Below are 25,726 nucleotides of genomic sequence, written 5' to 3'. Positions count from 1 at the left end.
CGTACTAAAAAAACGCCGAGACGCCCGTTTACGCCTGGTGCTAGAGGGCTTCGTGCTTCAAAGACAAGACCTTTACAGCAAAGCTGTATACCTGCACCCCCCCAACGGTTTCACCTCCGTTGGCAAAAACGCCAAGGCACCAAGAATACACTTATACACTGCAGGCTTCGCCCCTCTCCAGGTTGCACGTTAGTGGCGATGGCCCGCGAGTTTTTTGTTTCGCTTGAAGTACTGACACGAAATTTTCATGTGAAGTTCTTTTTTTCGCAGCTTGGGTACCTACCAGACCAGTACTTATATTACAGCACATTAGATGGTCAATCACAGTGTAAAATTATTTAAAGCCTTGTTTATTTGTGTCAGTTTCGGTTTTAATGAACACCGAGGCGGCTGCCACGACAGGAGGACGCTCGTGACGTCACCGTTCTTGTCGCGCCACTGCCGGTCTGGTCAAGCGCGCGCCCAGACTGGCCGTGGTCTCCACCATCAAGTGCCCAAGCAGCATGACATCAGTCCCAAAACTGCAACGTGATACACACACCGCAGCAGCACGCGCCAACTGCAGCCAGGACGTTGGCCAGGTCACGGGGGCCTTCAACTCGGCAGGTGGAGCAGATGGCATCATGCTGATGCCAATTGCGAAAGGGCATCCATTCTGAGCTTTCTCGTCCACGCAAAGATTAAAATAGATTTAAAATACGTTATACTGAACGGCTACTGTTGAAACTTGCTTGGAGGTGTCTCCAAATACAAAGGAAGGAAATCGCAAAGCTGAAATAACTATCTTTATTTCAACTTTGAATTTTCATGTCAGTACTCCTTCAAAAGGATATGTGGTATTCCGTGACAGTGTGAGCCGTGTTAAGATTATGTTCTTAATGAACTTTACTTTGGATAACCTGTGTGACTACCTTGAAAAACATTACTAACTCTAGCAGCTATATGTATGTTTGTAATGTACCGCTCTCGAATTTTGACTGGAATGTTATGTTCGAGGTTTGCTGAATTTAGGAGAAATTAACAGCATGCCTTAAAGTTCAATAAAGTAGAGAATTAGTCATCTTCACTAAGCGCCAAAAAGCACGGACGAAGGACTGAGGTTAACACAAACAGGGCGTTTTTGATGTAGAGAATTTGATGTCGTTTTGATGTAGAGAATTAGTCTACAGTTACATATTGATCCTAATGCTGGGCAATTTGCCTCAAGTTTACTCATGGTGTGTATGTCACATTGTTTGCTGTACTTAAACATGGTTTTGCTGACGATTTTCAGCTATGTGCTGAACATTTCACTGCGAACAAAGTGCCCGCGTGGGAACCCAAATGCCTCTTGGTATATACAAGTAAATTTTTCTCCATCTCCACCTATCTCCAAACAGGAGAAATGCGCATGGGGGTAACATAAGGCCGAGATTCAAGTGCAATAGTTTAACCACGTGGCCCGTTTTCGGAGTCTGGCTGGGTACAAACTGCTGGCGAGATTTATTGCGCAGCTCGCGCGTTTCTGTTATGCGCCGAGATGTACTTACTGACACTCGGGCGTGAGTAATGCAGGTTCCTTAGATCGATCGCACCTCAAGTTTACCATATAAGACTTTGCGACTGCGGAACCAGGGAAAATTTATCAGTGGCTCGCGGAACTCTGAGGAGGGGCCTGCGGAACCCCTAGGTTCCGCGGAAACCCTTGTTTGAGAAACCATGTTCTATACAAAACATGATAGAACTCCAGTGCGATGAAATGTTAATGTGAAATATGTCTTACTGTTGATATTAATCTTACCGCCGCTGGCATTGTATGTCGGGTACACCAGAGGCGGGGAAAGGCACTTTGCTCACACTATTTCCTTTTTATCACTATAAGTGCGGCTACACCACGTTGGGGGCCAAATCTCTTTTTAACCTGATTATAGGAACCTTTTGAAAAGTTCAGGGCATGGAAAACCCGTCACACTGGAATCTAAGTACAGTAAAAGCTCGTTACAAGAGACGCTGTTACAAGAGACACTTGGTTAAAAGAGACGTTTGAATGAAGGCGGTTTGGTTGGCTTTCCTATGTTCGCCATGCTAGCAACATTGCATACAAGAGGCCTTGGTTACAAGAGACACGTTTTTTGGTTCCCTTGGGTGTCTCTTGTAGCGAGGTTTTACTGTAACACAATTCAAGACTTTACCATTAAACCAAACACTGCAAGAACACTTAGATGGATCTGGAAAGTTCGGATTGAACTGGTCGAGATGCAGATGGGGTTGCCTGCGCAAATAAAAACTGGGCCAAGAACACACGACACAGTAGCGTGGTGTTTAGGTGGAAATGTATTTCCGGTTGTGCATTTCAGGCTAGTACACAGAGTCGTAGCTGGCAACCGGCGCCTCTGGCACATCACGGAAGCTGCCCTTCTCCTTGATCTTGGCTTGGAGGAGGGTGTGCACGGCCACGCCTATCCGCACATCCATCTGCGTGATCTCGCTCTTGAGGCGGGACAGGGCCTTCCGAATGTTCACCAGGGGAGCTGCGAAGGCAGAGAAAGGAAGACTTCAGAGAACCAGAAGGCGCAACTGAAGCACTGTTCATGCAAAAAAATGGCCGCATATCTGCTCCTTTGGTTGCAAGTGTCGACGAAAGACGATAGTCGACTGGCGCCCCTGCCATGTAAACGCCTCCCTTTTCTTTCCCGCTCACCTCTCATGCTGTTCCTCTCCCGTCTCATTCCTACAAGATAATACGCTAGAAGTTTGCCCAAGTCAATTTAAAGTTACCGTGTTCTACTGCTCTAAGTCGGGTGCCTCGATGCCAGCGCTGCCGTACGGTGGCAATGCACATGAATCGAGGCACCCTACTAGGTTTATAAAACCTTGCTGCCCACTACACGAGCGTTTCAAGCCGAATGTGAAACCTATCTAGTGGAACCTTTCATTACTGTTGCAGTCTGTTTTCTTAAAACACCGCCAGGAGCTATAGTGGCGCAGGCAACAGCAGGCGACAGTTTTCTGCAGTTGATGTAGTATTTCATTTGCTATCGCAAAAAACCCAGCATCCATGAATTTTTCAACAAAGGAACACTGCAAACATTGCAAATATCACTTATGTATTGATTTTCTGCCTTATATTTGCGTCATGTCCTCTTCTTATTCAACAATGCTGACAAGTATGAACATTGACACCAGACTTCGACATTTAGGTTTGGCTGTGGGCACATAAGACGATTGCGCAGCTCCTGTTTCACTGTGGCCGGGTGGCTGAATCGAGTCACAGACAGACAGACAGACCAAGATTTCTGTGTTTAAGTGGCCCAAGAAAGACTATCGTCTTTCAAAACACAACTATCATGTCTTAGGCAAGACAACTGGCAACCGAGTTCATCAGCTGCATCACGAGCCAGGGCACGTTCTGGGAGGGCGTGCACTGGCGCATTTGTTGGGTGGCTTCTTGCCCGAACAAGGTGTCCACACCACGTTTCTGAATGGAGCAGTAGCATAACAGCTGCAGCAACAGAATGCTAGAGGTGCGCAAACTTGGCTAGTATCGACCTCTATTGCTCTTGGATGTACACTGAAGCGAATTTGTCAAGCTATTATTTGTGCCTGCAACTGAGTTGTTCAACTCATGATATACTTTATTTCACTATCCAGCAACGTTCGAAGCTTCAATTCAATTGCAAAGCCCTAACAAAGAAAAAACAGAGAGAACCCTTCACGGCCACATTGGTTTGAAAGGTTGTTCACTGCTACCTCATCGTTCCGAATTTCGATGTTCCACCACTTACTGGCTACTACTGACTCCTTGTTTGTTCATTCAGAGTTTATACAGGTTGAACATGCTTGCAATCCATTTTATTTCAGAATTTTCAAGTGTGTCGTCGCAGCTCGCTTCACCAAGCTGGTGAAGAGGATGTAGGGTTGGAAGTGGGCTTGAGCATTTTGGTGCAGCTTTGGAGCAATGTAATTATATTGTGGAGAGTATCCCTAGGGCCAAGTCTCCTTCTTAATTAATTCCAATTTCCATTTCTGTTGTGTTCAATAAACCACAGTGTAAATATACTTACATTTAAGCAGAACTAGAAATTAGACAAATAATAAAACAAAACAATGTTCGAGTACTGATTATAATAATATAGCTGAGGTTAGGGCCAACTAAGCAAAATGTGAGTAAAGCTGGCTAGAAATTTAAAAAAAAGTGTACAGTACGTAGCCCACCACTGTAGGGAAGGCGTGTTCCCGGAACGAGTGTTCTATAACCGTGGTATCTGCCCAAGCAGCAAGCTCCTAAAGGCCGTCCAGGTTACCACCACCAAATTGAAAGCTGTACTTCGCCGATTTCTAGGCTTGGCAACCTAGCTAGCATGCTTCATGCCCAACATGGCCGACTTGATCACACCGTTGACTTCAATGCTGAGCTCCAAGCAGGACTCTGTCTGGGGCCTCCCTCAGCGGGAAGCGCTCAATGCATGGAAAAAGCTCCTGAGTTCTCCTCCTGTCCTAGCACTGTACGAACCAAGGAAGCCCACAAAGGTCTCCGCAGACGCGTCCTCTTATGGACTCGGCGCTATACTCCATCAGAAGCACCACGATGACACTTGGAAGGTCGTAAACTACGCGTTACACACCAGAGGTACTACGCCCAAATAGCTAGGGAACTGTTGTCATTTGTCTGGGCATGTGAGAAATTCAGAGATTACCTTCTCAGTATGTCCTTTGAGCTCCAGACGGACCACAAGCCGCTAGTCTCATTATCGGGCAGCAAAAACCTCTCGGAACTGACACCCACACTACAACAGCTTTGCGTGCGACTTATGCGGTGCGAGTACAACGTGGCATACATCCCTGGGAAAGACCCGATTCCCGCTGACTCCCTTTCTCACTTTCCCATCAAGGGAACACACGAAGATGACTTGTCAGCTGAAGTAGAGGCTTATGTGAGCTTTGTTGCGTCAACAACACCAGCTAAAGCCGCAAGCCTCGAAGCAATCATCAAGGAGCAGCAACACGGCAGTGTCTGCCAGCTACTTGCTAGGTGCAGCAGAAAAGGTTGGCCACATTCCCACTGGGACTTAGGAGAGGCACTCAAATCATTCTCAAACGAGTGTCACATGATAGCAGTTAAAAACGGGCTGCCAGGGGCGCCGGAACAGGCGGTGCAGGAGGAGCGATGGCTTTCCCTCTTTTATAGATGGGGCACCTAAAGACTTCTGCTGGGCTCCAGATGGCTCTGGAAAAGTTCGCCTTATTTGCAGAAGGCAAAATTCTTAACGATCAGACAATATTCTGTTGAAATACCGGTGGCGCTGGTCAATAACTCAGATAACATGAAAAAAAGCTTTGCGTTTTAATCATCTTTCTCTTAATAAGAAAGGGGATTTGATCTTTTTACTGTTCTCTCCAGCATCTGTGATGTTGAATGAATATTTGATTGGGTTTCATGTTAGTGGGTCGATTTGGATTACTTATGTGTAACCAGTCACAGTAGTGCCATCTTACAGCCCCTGCTGAAGTACTCAAAGAATTGACTACGATAATATTCAGTATCAATGATGATTATGACGATGATGCGTGGTAGCATATTTTTGACTCCTTCAGGGAAAAAATAGGTAGTTTCAATGCTACTGCGGGCTGCTCATATTTGGGAACAGAATAATCGTGCCTGTCTCCCTGCACCAAGCAATTATGCCCGACTTCCACAGGGGTCACCTCGGCATAACTAAAACCAAAGCACGAGCCACATAATCAGTTTGGTGGCCAGGCACAGGAGACGACATACAGCGACTCATCAGCAACTGTGTGCAATGTGTACAACACTAGCAGAACAGAAAGCTCCCCACGATGCCAACATAGCCTCCAAGTCGACAGCAATGGACCTTTCTACTGCAACAACCGCTGGTGGCTAACAATAACAGACTACTACTCCAACACCCAAAAATCGTATGCCTCGAATCCCTGTCATCTGACACCATCAGCGCACATTGCAAGTTGGTGTTCGCTAGACATGAAATTTCCAAGACTTATCCCCGTCAACGGGCCTCAGTTGGCATGCTTAAACTCATCGGCTTTTGTGAACTTTGCTCGCCAGTACAATTTCCGCCACGTCACTTCCAGCGCAGGGTACCCACAGAGCAACGGACTGGCTGAAGCGGCTGTCATGGTCATCAAGGTGTCCATGAAAAAGACAAACGACCTATACAAAGCGCTTCTCACCTATCGCTTAGTGCCGCTTTAAAATGGCTACAGCCCTGCTGAGTTACTCATGGGCCGACGCCTCAGAAGTCAAGTTCGCCACGGCAGGCAAGACACTAGAGCCCTATGTCAGAAATAAGGCCGAGCTTCGAGCGAAAGAAAAAGAATTCAAGGAGGCTCAGTAATACCATTTCGACCGGCATTACAGTGTTCACCAACTCCCTGCACTTTCAACCAGCCAGGTCATAAACCTGCAACGCCCTGGGAAAAATATTGAAAGAAGCAGGAGCACCGCAGTCATATTGGGTTACTACCAAAGCAGGAGCGCTAAGGCGCAACCGAATGCATTTGACACAAATTACGCTAGTGAAGACATCCGGTCCGAGCGTACAGGACACCGCAGACGACAACCATTAGGCACAATTCATCGAACCACAAGAGACAGAGCCAGGATGCCCGGGCACTTTGCACGTGCACACACACAGAGGACACTGCGTGAAGTCCCAGCAACGCTTAACCTCCAGCTCCTAGTCTCACCGGCAACCTTCGGCGTGCATTCAAGCACAACGCCTCAGAAGAGGGGAGATGTGTAGTACGTTTCCATGAGAGAGAGGGTGTGCTGCCCGGAACGAGCGTGCATGCCTCACGAATAAACACACACTTAAAGGGACCCTGAAGTGAATTTGTCAAGCTCCCGTTTTTGCTTGCACTGTGTAGACTGGCTCAAATTAGCACACTTTTCAACGTTTATCCGGTTAACAAATTGGTAATTATTTTACAAAGCGCGAAAGAAGAAAAACTACCATGCGCGGTTTGCGGCGGCCGCACAAACTAAGCTGTGACGTTGGGAGGAGGGGGCACCGTAATTGGACGATGCCCAAGGTTAGCAATCAAACAAGTTTCGGTTTCGGTTTCGGTTCTGTAAAACAACATGTTTGACATTCGATGGTGTCGTTGGATGGGCATTCTCAATATCCCCGTTATCGTAGTACCGCGCTTCTGCCATGTTGTCGGCTGTAAAATGCATATAAGATAAGCCTCCCAGGACGGCTTGGAATCGTAGCATTCACTATCTGAGGCCTACGCAGTGCATGAACGCCCTCCGCGTCCCCGCAGACGCTCAAATGCATGCGCTTTTCCCCCATATTTGGAGCTTGCCTAGCTCATGCCTGTATCGTAAAAAGCGTGTTCGCACCAGGCCAAGGGTCTGTTGATTCTGGCCTGTGCGCACTGCCCGCAAGCAGTCGGTGCTTATGGCAACAGCACGCCAACGAGAACTCGCTAGCGCGCCAGTGCCAGCCTGCGCGAGTTCTGTGGACTAGTTCGTGGAGCAATGAACATTGCGGCCCAAAAAAAAGGTGAACACAGCATAGAAAACATCGGTGAAAAACGGAAAAGTTAAATCATAAAAAAAAAGCATGTACCCACGGGGATTCGAACTTGTGACTGGCAAAACACTTGCGATGACATACCTAGCACCCCAAAACACTAAGCCACGGGGGGCCGCTAGCGGCTAAGGAAATATAAGGTATAAAATGTATAGCCAGTTTACACTTTTATTTTGTTTTAGTATTTCAAGCAGCTTAGGTGACTATTTGTTGTATTGCGCTCGTGCAGTAAGCGTCTCCCGAGTTTCCACAATAGCTCACGTCTAGCAATTGCATTTCGTCGACGGAAAAGCGTTCGCAGATGCGTAGTCGTGCTGCTAACCGCTGCGCTTGTTCGCCCAGCGCAAAAAAGTGCTTCCCGCACCCTCGTTTTACGCTGTACGGTAAAAATATCAGTTGATTTTATTTCCTTAGTACCTATATTGACTTCGCTCACTCTTCTCCCCCTTCAAGAGGTCTTATATTTTCCTACTGGCGTACCAGTCAGCGAAGCGTCGCATGTGCGCTTGTGTGAAGCAACCTTGACTTGGAGCTAGATACAGTGTACAAACTAACGAAGTAAACTAAGGCGCATTCTTCCATTCCCAAACGTGTTGTGGCTTAGTTTCGAAGTAAAGAAAGGCGCATTCTTCCATTCCCAAACGTGTTGTGGCTTAGTTTCAACGGATCGAGCGAATTGCGACGACCCGTCGGCGGCCTGCGGACTAAACGTTGGGCCGACTGACTCGGTCGCGGAAGGTCGGCGAGCCGTGCAGTAATGCGCAGCCAATTGCCAGCTCCTCTCCTGCTGACGTCACACGAAAACGCCACAGAAAATGGGCGAGAGTACAGAGAGGAGGACAGCATTTTCGAATTGATTTTTCTACTAAATAAATTCGCGTAAACGCGCACAGAGTGGTCGAAACAGGGCCCAGGGACTCCGGACTACAATTTGCGCTCGTAATCCCGCATTGTTTACAAATCACTTCAGTGTCCCTTTAACATCTTGACTTCGCTGCGGGCAGACATGTTTTTCCTGGCTTGGCTGGCCTGGCTGGCCACCAGTGTATACTATACCCGAAGAGCATAACAGTAGGTTAACATCACAACAGATGAGATGAGCAATTACCCGATAAGGGCTCGAAGATCAGTGAAATGTTTACTTTCACAGCGACTCTGTTGACGTGCTAGTCCTAGCCATACAAACAGTCCGCCATTTATGCGCAATGACACAGCCAAAGCAGTGATCTGTAAATCGGGGAAGGTGCAGTTTTTATCAGAAAAAGGATTACCGGTTTACCAATCTGTTTGTGACAGAATTTTTCATTTGCAACACCTAAAAATGTTCTAAGAACATAATTGCAGACAACCCCTTTAGGTTTGTAGATAACTGCAGATGACCCACTCAGGTGTAAAGATAACCCAAACTACAGTAAAAAGCTGCATACAATACAAGATTTTCCTTGGACTTAAGTGGGTTAAATTTGCACCCCGTGTATAAGCAGACCCAAACAATTTTCTGCTCATTTTGTTATGGCTCCATATGACCCTTAAAAGCAAGCGACGCCTAAGGCCACGATGCTCCATGCTCACTGCCACCATTCAACGATTTTTCACATTTGCAAACTCACAGCCACTGCATTTTCATGATGCAGAGCTCTTAGTTGCACTGTTTCTGAATTATAAGCTCTTGGTGCAAAGGTTGGAGGGACACAAGCCAAAATACAAGTTGCTCTAGATCGATAGATTAGCCCACCGAGAACATGAATATATACCTTTCTTACGCTTAGCTTTTTTTTTTAAATAAGGCAGAAAATACCAAGGACGTGAAGGCGGATGCTGCCACGACTGCTACCACGCACCAATGCTACCACGCAACTTGTACCAAAAGTGGTTGCAACGTCTGCCGTGCACAATGTCTTTCCTGGCTGCCGCAGGATGGCACTATTCGTCCACATTTGGGGCAGCGGTACGGCTTTTCGAGCAAGCATGCAAGCTACGCACGAGCGGTTGGTTCGACGCCAACAGTCGCGGGGCCTGAAAAGGACAATATGTTTTTCTTCAACAAAGCATCAATACTGGTCACGGGTCCCATGAAGGAACATTTTGCTCACTGGTCCGCAGCTGCGAAGGACGTGGGAGTTCAGGAAAGCATGACTGATTTCACTGAAGCTGACCAAACTGCTCGGTCAAGGTAGCATTGTACTATTCAGTCGCTTCTACACCGCTATACATCACCACTGCCTTGCTTGCTTCCTGTTTATCGTGATGCAAACAGCGATTGCAGTCGCTGGTTTTGCCATTCCCATCACGTTTGATTAGCGATTTCTCAGCAGTGATTGCAGTCACTCTTTTCACTGTTTGCATCACGTCTGATTAGCGATTTCTCAGCAATTAAGGCATCTTTCGGCACTGAAGCAGTGCTAAAATGGCTATGGGAACGTAAGACTTTTGTTTGATCACAACTTGCTGGCTGCCTTCAGTGTCCCTTTAAGATGTATTACACACACGCATGCACAAGGAACTCACTTCCATCAGTCATGCTAGAGCCTCTCTCCTCCATCTCTTGCTTGACCTGCTCCAGCTCTTCAGTGATCTGCGAAAAATGAGCAGCGGCATCAAATTGAAATGTCAAACTTGAGCCACCCTGTCGCACAGCCAAGTCACTCGAGTGCTATAACATGCTGTTCCCTCATAACAATTGTCCTCAGTTAGGAGCCAAGAGTCCTCGTACCACTACTCCACAGGTCTCAATATTCACATACAGCCAAGTCTTCTTGCTCGCAGGCAGTTCCCATATGCGAAAATTGTTAGCACAGCAGACGCATGGTTTCATGGTAGTGACCATGAAAACATTGCTCTTTACTTCCCTTTACTTTTTCAGGAGCAACTGAGAGGTCATAATCGGTTCGTATGACTGTTTATTAAGAGCTCGAACTTTCACCTTTTATCGCCCCTTATTGCAGCAACGGGCCATCATACTTTGGCAATTAACGTCAAATGTGTCATCACATCAATTTCAAAACATACCATGAAGTTTCTATTGCTGACTGCAGACAATTATGGATGGGTAAATTCGTATTATTTTGTAGCCAGCACGTCCTTGTCCCACTTACGACGCATCCTGTCACTAATGATTGTTTTGTGTGAGCCACACGGTAAGCTGGCACAAGGCATTGGCACTAGGGCAGGATTTCAGTGCCCGGCTGATTGCACAGTTCGCATTAGGTCAACAAGCGAATCACTCGCTCAGAACAGGAACAGTGGAAAGCTGCACTTGAAAGACCCCACACTGTTACATTGCATTCTAAGCTGTACGCAACCATTGAGGTTTTACAAGTGTACCTAAAATTCATAAAGGAAGCCATCAAAGGGATTCAAAAATACTAGCATTTTCTCTCATTCTGCATTTGGTCAGTGCACCGACAAACTTTGTACCACTCCCCAAAACCATCACGGTGAACAGACGCTACCGACCTGTGCGAGCGTGCGTGAGCGGTCTGTGATGCCTCCACTGATGGTGCGGTAGTGGTCGCGGGTGCGGGCCAGGGCTTCCTGCACCGACCGGTACTGAGCTAGTGGGGCGTCCAGCTGCGCGTTGAGGTACTTCTCGCGGCTCGCGAGCTTGTCCAGAGCCGAGCCAAGACCAGCCGACAGCCTCTCGAGCTGCGCCCGCGTCGACTGCAGGCCCTCGTCCAGCTCTTTCCTTTGCTGGTGAATGAGCTCCAGGTGACCACGCCAGTCCTGCGTGCGCCCATTCACACAGTAAGGCTCACAGTGCTAGAGAAGTATTTGCAGGGGGGAGCATTGCACCAAAGTTCTGTCCACAAAACAGATGCACTTTATTAACACACAGTTAAATTTAGAGTTAAAATACAAATCAATAAAAATTTCAATATATTCCAAGATCTAGAGCAGTAGTAAGTTCATTATGGTTTCCAAGATACTACTACGACAAAATATGCAAAATATGCAAACGTTAGCAAAAAGTTCAAGGGACACCTGCATACTCAGGGTTCGTACGGGCTTCAAAAGCAAAAATTCAAGGGTTTTCAAGGACTTTCAAGGACCAGAAAACACATTTTCAAGGCCCCCATCTAATGTTTTATCTGGGATTATTTATAACTTTTTTCAACACAATGCAAAATTTTCTTATTGCCCAATACCTAAGCACATTAGTACACATTTAGATAGGCACTAACAAGTTCGTGAATGCTCCCCCAGCTTTATTTTTTATTTCACAGTTGGTATTTAGAGGTCTTCCTTTTTTTCTTAGTGTTTTGCTGAGGCTGTTCGATTTCAAAACTTCATTAATGTTGCCTGCATCTTCTGCTTTGTCAGCAAAAGTATCTGCTGAAATTAAATCAGCAAGTGTTGCTGCAAGGTAGGACAAACTATGTACACGTCCACCATTTGCTTGTAAGAGCAAACGCAGATGGAGCGTATGAGGCACAGCAAACATGCAATGAGCGGCCGTCCACAGACTAGATGGGCAATGCAAGATAAAGAAGAGAAGCCAGCTTTCACTGGATTGTATCGTGACATGGATTCTATTGAGGAGTGCTGCTCTCAATGTTGCCTCGTAATAATGACAATCCACCAAACTCTTAATTTCACGCAATGCACTGAAACTTGATTGTTACAATGTTTCTGTACATTTTTAACACCTAAAATTCACGACAAACACTTCAAATTCTTGAGAAAAGACAGGGCCATTGGTTCTCTCCAGAAAAATCAAGGGTTTTCAAGGACCCTTTAAAAATTCCAGGACTTTCCAGGCCTTGAAATTGACACTTCTAAATTCAAGGGTTTTCAAGGTTTTCAAGGACCTGTGCGAACCCTGATACTGCAGCGTTAGTTGAAGTTGTTACTGACTTAACTTGTTGGTTGATACGTGAATGACTTCCTATTGAAACTGACTGATGTCATGCCATGAGAAATCAAGCCGTCCACAAAAGACAGGTGGTTGCACATGCTACACCCAGAAAGCAGGCCATGGTACAATCGACTTTAGCTAAATTGGCTAAGTTTAGGGCCTTGTTATGGCGTAAAGGTATGTATTTCAAACTTCAGTTCGTTGTATTTCCACCTACTCTTAACATTCCTATCACACAAATTAACAGCATCAAACATTACAAGTCAGTTTCCATAGCAACCATGAAACACATTGTCACGGGAAGAAGCTCAAGACAAAAAAGCTGTAGGTCAAACTTCTGTGGACCAGAGAAGAGGAGGAGAAGAGCCAGCTGTGCAGGCTCTGTCATGGTTAGGGCCCCTCATTTTTTGCGGTGAAACATTTCAAATTCTGCGATTCTAGATAGGGGAATCTGCAAAATTCCGCGACAACATTGAAACGGCATAAGGTACATGTAACAGTTCATTTATTAGACACTTCAGACTCCTAACATGATAGATTTTATTTACAACTGAAGGAAGCTGTTGTGGCTGAGCATTTGGTGATGCTTTGTGCTTTCTTCACCAAGAGAACGGTACTTGTGAGGCACGATGTCACCATAGCGACTGAATGACTTTTCTGTGTCAACAGAGTTGACTGGCACCGACAGGTATTTAAGGGCAATGGAAGAAAGTGTTGGAGTCAGGTGTTCCATCCCAGCCCAGAAAGCCAGGACATAAAAATCTTCACTTGGCTTTTCTTGTTTAGAAAGAAATTGTGCCACTAGAAATTGTGCCACTAGTCACTAGACTTGAGGTCTTGGGCAGACTTCAGGATACTTGCCATTCAGCAGCTAGGGCTATAAATCCAGGAACGGCCCCAAACTCTGATCTCTTCTCTGAGAGACACCCAACTTGCGGGGGATCGAAGCACCTCACACTCTTGAAGAACTTCCAAGTGTCAAGAGTTCTCGAAGTATACTAGCGCCCTGCTAGCCGCTTTCCTCATTGCACCCTTCATTTGTTTGCAATCTGACCGGCCTTGTCGTGTGCAATGTTCTCTTTCTGTGGCTATGGCTACTCCCCTTGATTCAGGTGGAGGCTGCACCACCTACCCATTTTTATTATTTGATAAGGTAGGAATACGCAGATGCAAATTTAAAATTTCAACAGTAACAACGTTGCAGACAATTAATAGAAACTATTTTGTTATTGCTAACAGAAAACACCACTTTTCCGCCACATTTCACCGAATATATCGTTTTGGGGACGTAGCGCCACACTTTTAACAGTTTTTTTGGAATTCCGCGGAAAAACTTCAATTCCGCGATTTTTTGCAGGATTGCGGAATCGCGGAAAGCTAGGGGCTCTAGTCATGGTCGACATGGTGCAAATAGTGCAAACACATCATTCGCATCTTCCGTGGTTCATTTCCTGTCTCTTGCTGCCACGTAACAACATTCAGATTTAAATTCTGGAGGGTTTGACACACTGAAGCTCTACATGGTCTATGAGGTGTGCCTTTAGTGGAAGATTACGGATTAATTCAGACCACCTTGGGATCTTTAACAAGCGCTGAAGTATCGACACGAGGGCATTTGCCCTTTTTCACCTTGGCTACTACAGGTTAATTGCTCTTGCATTAGATTAACTACCCATTATGGCAGGCTTTATTTAGCTCATGGACAACTCTGCTGCCTCACAGGTAATGTGTTGCAGCATTAAAAGGAAAGTTCTTAAAAACTATGGTACATACCCAAACGAAATGATTTGATTTGATTGTAGGGTTTAACGCGCCGACGCAACGCAGGCGATGAGGCGCGCCGTAGTGGAGGGCTCCGGATTAATTTTGACCACCTGAAGATATTTAACGTGCGGCGAAATCTCGCACACACGGGTGTTTTTGCTTTTTGCCTCCATCAGGAAAGTGGCCGCCGCGGCCAAGAATCGAAACCGCGACCTCGTGCTCAGCAGCACCAAACGAAATGGGTTGTATGACGAAAAAGTAAAAACCTGGAGGGATAGAAACTTGAAAACGTGACCTAAACCAATATCTACTCTAACCAAACATACGTACACTGAATGCACACCCACACAGCCATCAACGTGATACTAAACTGGCAAACTCGGTAAATCTCTCACACCTGCTTACCCATTTTATTTTTAATTTGTCCTTTGGAGATTAACGTAAATTGCTCCACCCCAAGAAGAACGCTTAGCAGGAAAAGAAAGTGCTTAACATTTCAAGTACAGTCTTTATCAGAAGTTCCAGGGGCATGCCAAATTTTCTGGACCACGAAGCGTTCAAGCCAGCCTAACCATCAAGTCTCACCAGTATATTTTGCTTCAGAAAGCTAGAGGAACCATTTTGCCTGGTTACTGGCCCAAGAGCATTTCATTAGTTACACCAATGAGTAAGGCCTTGACGTTCATATTCTTTATAGCCTGGAAACTTTGGCAAATACTGTACAACTCCTACAGTGCTGCAGGAAACACTGAGTAAAAAGTGCTTTGTCCTGGAGCTACTTCAACGAGTGATCACTGCGGCAGCACCAACCCACCTTGGCGTCTGGCTGAATGGTGACCCGGAGCAAGGGCAGGACCCTCTCCACTTCCATCTTCCACTCGGCGCTGTCCACAGACGACCGCAGGATGTCCTCGGGCTTGCTGGGCTGGGACGGTCCTACCTGCGAAAAAGTTTGTGTAAGGTGTTCATGAAATAAGGAAACCCAACACAAGCATATGCTGGGTGGTTGGAATTCCAACGTTTGTTGTGGCATTTACGGTAGTACTACACACTAGATGATTACCAAAGCCCCAGTAACTTTTGCAGCACAGTGTATACACTACACTTCAGACTACAAAAAACCCAGAAGTTGCTTTGCCGTCTATTGCTGTGTGGACTGGTGCCACTGGTGAATGCAACGAGGCTCAACACCGTACAGTGAGCACTCATTCCCATCAGGATGTCGAATTGAAAAAAATACCGGTTCGGTTATGCTTCGGGTTCAGATGAATTATTTTGTTCCGGTTCAGTTACGGTTCGACTAAATCACATATTGAACCGGTCTGCGAACCGGTTCGACGAGTAGAATTATCAGCGATGCGACGATAAAAACAAAATCCAAGCAACAATTTTAAATACTGCTTTTCCAAAATATAGTGGCGCTATTTAAAGCACAACTTTAAACAACTGCTCCAGATATTAGGGAAAACAGACAAAGTAGTGACGATTCATTTCACTTCCTCGCTCAGCCCATCTGTCGTTTTCACAAGAGATGGGACAGGCATGGCCGGTTGACATTTTTAATTTGGGAAGATAACAGCACAGGAAAGATGATATTTGACGGTAATTTGCACAAACGATAAAAAAAGCTTTCTCTTTCTAAAACGAATTCCACAGCCGGCTCAGGCGAAATTCATGTTGGACAGATTGTGAAAAATTCAAATCTTTTACCTCCGGAAAACACAAACTATTATAGATATATCGCTGCAGGTTTTCTTACGCCGAGACTTCGCGCACTTTTAAATAATTTAACATATTTATTTTTGGTTTATGGAAATTATTCTTTCCAACAAAAAATAACAAACATAAAACATTTTCAAAAATTGCCAAATGTCAGCTCTTGTTTTTCTGCATATAAACGAGCTAGGGAGTTCAAGTATTTAGTATTACTTGTCCATTATTTTTTGTTTTCCGTGCTAATTTTAGTTAATGTAGAAAAAAATGGTCCAATTTGAGAAGTGCACTGCACTGCAGGTAAGTCGGGTGTTTTGCTCTAATTTAAATTCAATATAAAAAAGACAATCGTCGATTTTTTTTCATACTTTCTTTCACAAATCAAAGCCTACTTTCACAAATCAAAGCTAAGGGTATTTTTTATCACACGCCTCAAAAGATGTTGCAATATTTGTTTAGGTTTGTAGCTACAAAACACGAAATACGTATCACCATGCTAGCTTTGTATGGTTTGTAAGAAACTTATGACGGCAGTACAAACAGCCAGTACAGATTTGTACGCTCTACTTGTGCAAAAAAAATTAACGATTATACCAGGCATCACTGTGTTCGCTGCTTTTGCAGTGATGACAAGTAGGGACACACGTCTAGAGAGAAATTCACCTCTTGGTTTTGTGCTTATGTGATAGCTAAAAATAGCAAAAATGGGTAGAAATTACTTGTGTATAAACTATGTGCAAAAGTATTTAATACCAACAAATGGGCCTTTTTTTTTTCCCTAGAAAACTCACTCGTTAAAAATATTAGCACGTTTGATGGTCCGAAGATATACGTGTGCTTTGAAGCATTATATCCCTGCGTAGCAGAAAAATTGTGACCACAAGAAACTCTTTAGTGAGCGCCAAAATATCGACACATAGACGTTTACATTCTTAGTTTACATCAGACAGACGGCCACCGGAGGAGGTGATCGATCATGCATCCTTGCTGCAGCGCGGCCACGGAAGCACCCATGCGGATAACTCTTGTCAAGTATTTACACTTTCCGGGTGTGTGATCTTTTTAGGAAATTATAACCTGCAACGAGGCAAGTTTAAGGGTGTGGCCTTCGCCATTGCGCAGTGCAACGATCTTGCGGCCTGATTTCTCCAAAACAGAAGTTGTGAACCAATGTTTCATATCGCCTGCAGAAAGCCAAAAATGTGCCATTTCTTTTTCCCAGCCTTGCCCTCTGCACCGCAGCCAGCAGCAACACACCATTGCACTTTTTCCCGTGTTGCGACCGAGTATAGATAATTGACAGTGTTGTTATTGCTCGAAAAGGTAAAAGTGCACGAGAGGTCACTAAGTCGACCCTGCATGAAAGAGAAAAGCCCCGAATGACATTTAACACGCATTATCATCAACAACAGTTGGTCGAACCGTTTCGTTGTAAAACGGCAACCATTATTTATTTTTAACCGCAAAGCTGTTGACCACGTTGGTTGTAAATAGTGTCCGCAGTTAAAAACACTCGGAAAAGGCCGAGCGCTCGTGCACGCATGCCTCGAGCGCACGTTCAAGCTAAGCCTACCCACTTAGAGAGATTGGCCAATGTTGGCCAAAAAAAAGCTCCGGCATTTGGCGCATGCCTCGAGTGCACATCCGTCAAGCCAAGCATACCCACTTACGGGGTTTGGCCAACGTTGGCCACACAAAAAACCCCAGTGTTCACCATATCGTGGCAACACTTGCTCGTAGCGAGAAAGAGACGTCGTAGCATACGCCTCTCGTTCGTCCATCCTCGTGTCTTCGTGCGTATGCGCTCTGTACCGTAGAAGAGCCGCGACTTAAATGTCGAAGCTGCTGTAGATGATCATTGACTCCACGTGGCCAGGCCGCAGATAGTTCGCATAGCTGAGGAACAGGTCGCGCTTCAAGAGGCTCAGCGTGCAAAGCAGCCGCTAGAGACGATAAGTTGCGCTTGCAAAGTGGCAAACGAAAACGTTGACCGAAACGACGAGCTCACTCTGGCCTTGCTCAACATAAGGTCACTGAAATGCCAATGCGCCGACGCCAACCACAACACTAAACAATACTAAAACTCAACTTTGTGTCCGTCAATGATTCAAGTCTTGCACATGAATGCAAACTTCCCTGAATTTTTTTTTTTTTTTTTTTTTCAGTTCAGTTACAGTTTGGGTCCGGGTTACAGCAAAAATACCAGTTCGGCTCCGGTTTTCAGTTCTGTTCGGTTCCAGTTCGACATCCTGATTCACTTAGTAAATACACGTCACTAATCAACGCAATGAGGTGCTCCATCATTCAGTGAGCACTTATTAACACTGTAAGGCTCACAGCGCTAGAGAAGTATTTGTGGGAGGACCATGGCACCAAAACCCTGCCCACAAAACAGCTGCACTTTATAAACAGAAATTAAATTTAGAGTTAAAGAAAGACAACTCAAACTAAATTCTAATATTACTTGCTAAAACCTAGAGGAGAACGGTCATCACAGCTTCAAAAATATTAACACGATAAAATACTGTGCACAAATGTAATATTACAAAATTTTGAGGGACAACTGCAAATTTCAGTGATAGTTGAAGTTACTACTATGAATTTAAAAACTACTATGAATTTAAATTAGTGGTTAATAAATACACACCAGTTAATTGGTTGATTTACTGATTGACATCGCAGTGAATAAGTCAAGTCATTCTTAAATTACAGACAGACAGTTGCAAATGCTGCACCGGGAAAGCTATATCTGAACAAGTGGGGCCAAATTCTCAAAAACGATTGTCGCAATTTTGAAACTATGTGGTACGGGCGTGCAAGTGCATGTATTCATCGGTTTGGGAGTCCTGCAGGTGACTGAAGAACTGTAGAAATGAAGCAGTGCGTCCCCCTGTTCTGGGCCTAAACAATCAAGGGGTCAAAGCGATGCGCAGTGCGCACAGTGCATGTCCTTATTGCAGGAGTTTGACGGTGTCCTCCTACCAGTCACACTTGTGAGCCACATACCAGCTAAGTCACACTCTACGGTCACAAAATGTGTCTCGTGATAACGCTCACATCAAAAGATAACACATACACTGATGGTGTGCCTTTCACAATGCAGGTGCATCAAATGAGTTTAGAGTGGCTACGGGATTTGCAGAGCCCTACTTGTTAGCTTTTATGCTAGATGTATGAATTCCAGCGCCGCAATTTTACCGCTCAGCACAGGAAGTGTTTGCAAAATCGGGTCGCCAATGTGCTTTCACACGAGCTATCGCTTTCACCTTATCATAGCACAACGAATCAACGGATCTTTCCATAAAGTGACTCAGCACCTCAGAGCCCAAAGGGTCGCTCACAAAGAAACCAGCGATGAGTGTGACTATCACATGCCTCCAGAGAATGTTCTATTGCTCCAGTAAGTCTCCCAAACAATGATAAAGTCCATTCAATGTTCTGCACTGTCGTATCACTGAAGATCGGGGAGGCCGCCCTGCTACCTTCCTGCTACTTTCACGGCTTTCATGCCCTGCTACTTTCACGGCTCTGCACCAGTTGGCCAAAGATCTGGCAGTAAGACATACAACAAGTTGTGTCAGACTGTTACTTGACCTGGAAGGAGACAGGGTGTACTAAGGTATGCCAGGAATTGTCACATGTGTGTCAGACAGTGAAACCATGTGTTGAATGCATGCCTGGATTGATGCAGTCTATAGAAAGCAGGAGTTCCCGGCAAATAATCGCTTGCGATATTATGAGTCCCTAACCCTCACAGTCTGCGTGGTAATTATTGTTACTTCTTTGTAACCACTGACCACTTTACATGAAGTGGGTTGAGTTGCTCCCACTAGGAACTGAAAGTATGCCTAATGGACGTGTTTATGTGGTTTGGCTTCCCTGTACCGCGCACCAGTGATAAAGCCGCTTATTTCATGAGCAAGTCGTCTGAAGACAACTGTCTTGCTGTAGGAGTGCAGCACCGACGTATGACCACCTGTCGTCACCCTCAGCCTAACATCACTGTTTATTTGAACACCAACCTGAAAGCTGTGTTCACTACTATGATGGAGTGACACAAAAATTGAGGTGCTAATTTGCCTGATATCGTGCTTGCCATACGAACCACTACAAATAATCGACCAGGTTTATGGTGGATTACTTGAATTACGGTTAAAAATGTCATTTCCTCTCAACAGGACATTCCTTCCAGAAGCAGAAGTGGATTTTGCTATCTCAGCTCATCTTTCATTGGAACCTTCGAGACGCTTGAGTGTTGCTCGGAGGCACCTCAACACTGCTTGTCTTCAGCAGGCTGAACAGTGCAATCAGCGATGCAAAGATTTCTAGTGCACTGTAGGCAACTTAGCCGTCGGCTGGCCCCACCCACTGAGCAATGCTTCAAGAAAGTTTGTCACTTCTTTGCACATGACAATCTGCTTTCTCTGTTGTATCTTCTTAGGCTGCAACACCAGTGAGCCTGCCAGCCCAGTCCACATTCCAGATTCAAAGCAGTGGTACAAAGACTGATCTTTCCTCTTTCCCAAAAATGCACGTTTCCTCTGTTTACATGACCCCTGTCACAGTGCATATGCTGCGTATCGTTTCTTCGCATATTTCCTCGTCTTATATCTATGTCCTTATTTTCTAGACTTTGCTCTTCAGCTTCCCATCAGTCCTTGCTTGCTGCACCATCTTTTTTATTTTCTTGCATGCTTTCTGGAGTAATGTTTGTTTTTCGAGGCCCCAATTGTTTTTTTTCTTTCACCAATCATGCTTGCCTTTTTGGTGGCTGCACATGCTTTGAGCATGGGCCCTTCAATGTGGGTGCACGCTCAATCACGTCCCAAGTGTTTTCATCCCGTCACAAGGTCTCCTGGATTAAGGGACCACTCCCACATCACCAGGCTCGAATATAACGTTTTTCAACAACCACCACCACCTCATCCTACGGTCACACCTACTATGAACCGTTGGCTGCAATACCGCTATGGCACGTTGAACAGAGTGGCTCCCTTCCCCTTGTCCTGTCAAGAAAGCTCTCTCTTCTTTCTTCTTTTGAAGGAGAAAATGAAAAGAGGGTGGTGTGCAACAGTGCTAAATGGGAGTTAAACAGCAAAACAGACTATGCGGCAGAGCATCAAGCACTTGATGAAAAAGATCTTGAAGCAGCACACTATGAGCCATGGCGCACACCTGGGCTCGGGCAGGGGGCAGCTGAATAGAATTTGACCACCGCTAATAAAGTGAATCCATGCCAATCCTGAGACCACAGCAGGTTGCTAGGAACCCACACTGTACAAAGCTAAGAAGAATTTGATTGATTATGTGGTTTAATGCGCCGAAACTACATAGGTTATGAGGCGTGCCGCAGTGGAGGGCTCTGGCTTAATTTTGAGCACCTCTGGATTTTTAACGGGCGCCGAAATCTCCTACACGCGGCCGTTTTTGCTTTTCGCCTCCATCAGAAAAGCGGCTGCCGCGGCCGGGAATCAAACCTGCGTCCATGGACTCAGCAGAAAGCTCAGAAGAAGAGAAAGTGTCATTTAAGTCCGTTTCTTGAAACACCGATACTTTCACACTTATTCAACTGGGCCCTGGTGATGTCCAGTTCTTCACCCAGGTTATGGTTGAGACCCACTCGTCGTTGATGCTTTATTCTTGCACATTTTGTGTACTTACAATTGGCAACGTTCTGCACTGCAAAAATGCCATCACCACAGTTGATGCCACCAGACTGATGAACAGCATGGTGTGAGGGGAACAGTATTCTGAGCTCCCTTTTCTTCACAACACAGTGCCCAGAGTCATTTTTGCCTCTTGCTTGTGTTTGGAACGCTGCCACCGAAGCCCGATTCCAAACATGCGGCTTTGTGAGAGTCAGAACTAAGAACTACACCAGGCCCCGGACTTGAGCAATATGTGTACTATTTTTCTACCGTAGTTGTGTACTGACTTGCCTTTAGAGGGACCTTAAAGGGGCCATGCAGACAAAATACAAGTTCTTTCATTCGAAAGATTTCGTGTTTTATGGTGCCCCCAGCACTTTTACAGTAGCAAACAATGCCGTATTCACTGATAAATTATTCTATTTAGGTTAAAATTTTGATTCGCCCACCAAATAATGTATTTCATGACGTCTTCCATAATGTCATATGTGGTGGGAAGCCTTGTTTACCATTAGTGAACCTAGATGGTGCCACCATACCGCAGCTGGCCGTTTTCTGCTTCTGTTATCGACTGTATTTGTACCTGGCTTGTTTTTGTTACGGTAGAAAGTAATCATTTCATGAAACATGGTGCTCACTCGACAAATATGGTCACGTAAGACACCGTCACTTATGCCAGTTGGCCAGTGTCGTTTGAGACAACCCCAAAGCACCACAGTGCTGGGCAGCTAAAACAGCATAGAGCGCGTTGTCCCAACAGCAGTACGCATCGGTACATCAATGTTTACGTGCACTTTCGTAACTTCCACTGTTTACCCCACTGTTCTTTCTGCTATAAAAAGAATGTGCCCTAAATGCAAATGCAAATAGCTCGTTCGGCAAGCTTATAAAGCCCTGCCTAATTTGCGTTAGCTTTTGCCAGCCTCAGCCAATCACGCAGTTCGGCATATGACATCATAGGTTCTGTTGCAGGAAATGAGCGAGTGGTCGCATGGCCATTCCCTTTTTCCTAATTATGTAGCTTATTTGAGCTAAGTTTACGTTAAAAGTGGGGTCAGCATGATTATAACGAAGCAATCTTTCAAATGAACCAAACTTGTGTTTTGTCTGCATGGCCCCCTAAAAAGGATGAATTTTTATTTTAACTGCAAGCTAACGCCTTTTTAGCTCTATCCGCTTTTGTTTGATGACAAACAATGCCCTGTTCCCTTAAGAATAATCAACTAAATCAGGGGTTCTCAAGCATGTTGGTCCCAGGGAACCGTGCTAAGTTCCGTTAAGTGCCAAGGAACCCCCTCCCGCCATTTTTCATTCCGTTCATGCTACATTAACGTGCAATAAATTCAAAAGCAAGCAATGGTATCATTTTTTTCCCCGTCAACTTTACGCGAATGCATACGCTAGCGGCACCTATCTCCAAACAGGAGAAATGCGCATGGGGGTAATATAAGACCGAGATTCAAGTGCAATAGTTTAACCACGTGGCCCGTTTTCAAAGTCTGGCTGGCTACAAGCTGCTGGCGAGATTTAATGCGCAGCTCGCGCGTTTCTGTTATGCGCCGAGATGTGCTTACTGACACTCGGGCGTGAGTAATGGAGGTTCCTTAGATCGATCGCACCTCAAGTTTACCATATAAGACTTTGCAACTGCGGAACCAGGGAAAATTTATCAGTGGCTCGCGGAACCCTGAGGAGGGGCCTGCGGAACCCCTAGGTTCCGCGGAACCCACTTTGAGAAACCATGAACTAAACCTTACATTGCACTCTCCCATTTCTTGTTCCCTTTTTTTTCGTGGCGTCAAACAGCACGTCACAAAAGATAGCTAGAAGCCTATCTATGACAAGACTGAGCACATGTAATATGGCCACTTAGAATGTGTTCATACCACCCACCTAAATCATTTTACTGCACTTGTGTACAAGGTAAAACATTTAACCAAAATAGGAATTACGCAACGGTGTACTGCTTGCTGTAGCTGGATAGTTGACATTATGTTTGCTAGCTGAAGTTGGTGTCCACTCACTAGTATCACGTGCACGGTAGCTATTATACCACACTTTTTTCATATTTTTTCCCCAACCCTACTTTACACTTTTTTTTTCTAAAAACACCCAGGCAAGCTCCACCAACCCCATCTCACCATTATAGATTTGCTTTTTCAGAGGTGATTGTGTGGGGAAATTTAGGGGGTGGCAATACCAGTTTATGCTTGTTGCGTTTCTCGTGTCAATAACAAGCTCCTGCTGCCATGAGAGGCACATTTGATTTATCTACCGATATAGTGTAGTATTTTATAACCCACGGTTGTTCTCTAAACAACATAAAAATCACCGTTGCCCCTTTCAGTCACTCAAGTGCAAAAGAAAATGAGCTGCCATACCATGCGACCAGCCGAAAGGGTTCTCAGGGCATCGAGATCCATCACAGGGCCATCATCATCATCCTCATCATCTGCTGCTTGCTCCTGAAAGAAAAAAAAACACAAAGCAGTTCAGAGTACAGTAGTAAACACACAGACTGTAATAACAGCTTTAAGGTGGAAAGCACACCAGGAAGTACCGTAGTGATGTCAATGTGGCTCAAGTCCAACAAGAAAGATTGCTATGCAACACACACACAGCAGCCATCACAACACTGTGTGGATGAGGAATCAGTTGCTCCCGCACTCATCTCATTTATTTAGGCATTATTTTTACAGAAGGTGAAAAAAAGAGAGAGGATGATGAGGCAAGATAAACGAATCTCCAAAATATGAGCTTAAAACCGAGGTTTCCAGATCATTTCCTCCCAAGGAGGTCGTTCCACACAGAAATGGGCAAGCTTTGCATTCATCGTACATCCCCACTTGCTCTACTTTATTGTAGAAAAGAGACAAGAAATTTCATGGCAAGAATGGATACACAGAAGCAGATTATACCTAGTCACACGAGTACCCACTGTAGTGCTATATATATACACGTGTATTTGTGCGACGCCATCGAGATGGCAGGCGGTTGTGGCACTGGAGGCATTCCAGGTGGAAAATTTACATAGGGGCTCTAGCTGCTGGTAAAACACATGGACATGGGCAGCATGACATAGATGGATGCTGTTATGGCTCAAGCAAGGGATGGCGGAAGACTGATACATGAGCATGTGATTTGTAAACGCGAAAGCATGCCCCAAGGCACAAGAAAGAAAGGAGGTAGGAACAGGGAGGGAGGGAGAAAGACTAAGGAAAGTCCCACTCAACCATATTGTGTATAAGAAGTAGGGGTGTGCTAATACTCGAATATTCGAATATGAATTGAATAGTACTTCCACGAATAATTCGATTTGTGAATTGAATATCTACTATTCAATGTTTCAAATAGTCGAGTGGAGTTTCCAAACGTTCCCTGGCTTTGCAAAAGTGAGAGGTGACAGCGCACACTGCTTAGTGCAAATTTAAAGCGCAACAAATTTAGACAGAAGACGAACGACACAAGGACAAGCGCTTTAAATTTAAAGGACAAGCTTTAAATTTGCACTATGGAGTATCAACTAGCTCGAACCCTCACGTTAAACACACTGCTGCTACACCATCTATTTGGCAAGTTTCATTCAAATTGCACTTTCGACGGGCACGCCTTGCAGAGGACGTAAATTTTATCCCGCCATATGGAGTAATCTGCGATTGCGTTGATAAGATCTTTTTTCCGAGTCGTCGCCATCGGCCTCCATGCCATCGACTCTGGCCACTTGTTTGAATTCTGCGACCGGATGTTTGCATGTTACGGCAGCTTCCAGTAAAAAAAACGCCGCCGTTTTGACAGCGCTTCCATTCTGTCAATATCAAAAGCGGTTCTGGCTGATGCAGTCGGTATATGGTTGCTGTGTGTTTACTTGTTTTTTTTACCTCAGTGGATAGCGCAGGCCAGTGGCGTCCCTAAGGGGGGGCTGGGGGGGCCCTGGGCCCCGGGTACTAGCCCCTCGGTATACGAGGGGGGGATGCCACTTGTGCCCCTACAAAGTGTAATGCGGGCATCGAAAACTGGAAGACGACTGTAACGAGACCACAGCTTTGGCCTGTTCAATTTACATCCCTACCAGTCTATTCAAATTTCTTTCCTGGTACAATGGAAGACAGCGAGGAGAATTTTGGCATCCAGGAATGCCGCGGTAGTCAAGGATGGGTGCGACTTGAGGAGTTATTTGGCTGCAGGGTGAG

At 45.4% G+C, this 25,726-nt stretch overlaps 1 protein-coding gene across 1 annotated transcript in view; it reads right to left on the bottom strand.

The window, feature by feature from the left end:
* Nucleotides 1-2,300: 2,300 nt before the first annotated feature.
* Nucleotides 2,301-25,726, bottom strand: part of LOC144179222 (intraflagellar transport protein 57 homolog) — a 38,074-nt gene continuing 14,648 nt past the window's right edge. The window contains exons 7-11 of the mRNA XM_077707503.1: nucleotides 23,918-24,001; nucleotides 14,990-15,115; nucleotides 11,013-11,279; nucleotides 10,065-10,131; nucleotides 2,301-2,510 (exon numbers count right to left, since the gene is read on the bottom strand). Of these exons, the coding sequence (XP_077563629.1) occupies nucleotides 2,338-2,510; nucleotides 10,065-10,131; nucleotides 11,013-11,279; nucleotides 14,990-15,115; nucleotides 23,918-24,001 (717 nt within the window). The 3' untranslated portion in view covers nucleotides 2,301-2,337. The remainder of the gene's footprint in view (nucleotides 2,511-10,064; nucleotides 10,132-11,012; nucleotides 11,280-14,989; nucleotides 15,116-23,917; nucleotides 24,002-25,726) is intronic.

The sequence above is a fragment of the Haemaphysalis longicornis genome, unplaced genomic scaffold (genome assembly GCF_048455015.1).
Source record: "Haemaphysalis longicornis isolate Haplotype H1 unplaced genomic scaffold, Haemaphysalis longicornis Haplotype H1 scaffold_4, whole genome shotgun sequence".
NCBI classification, from domain to species: Eukaryota; Metazoa; Arthropoda; class Arachnida; order Ixodida; family Ixodidae; genus Haemaphysalis; species Haemaphysalis longicornis.
This window is presented reverse-complemented; position numbering and strand designations above follow the sequence as displayed.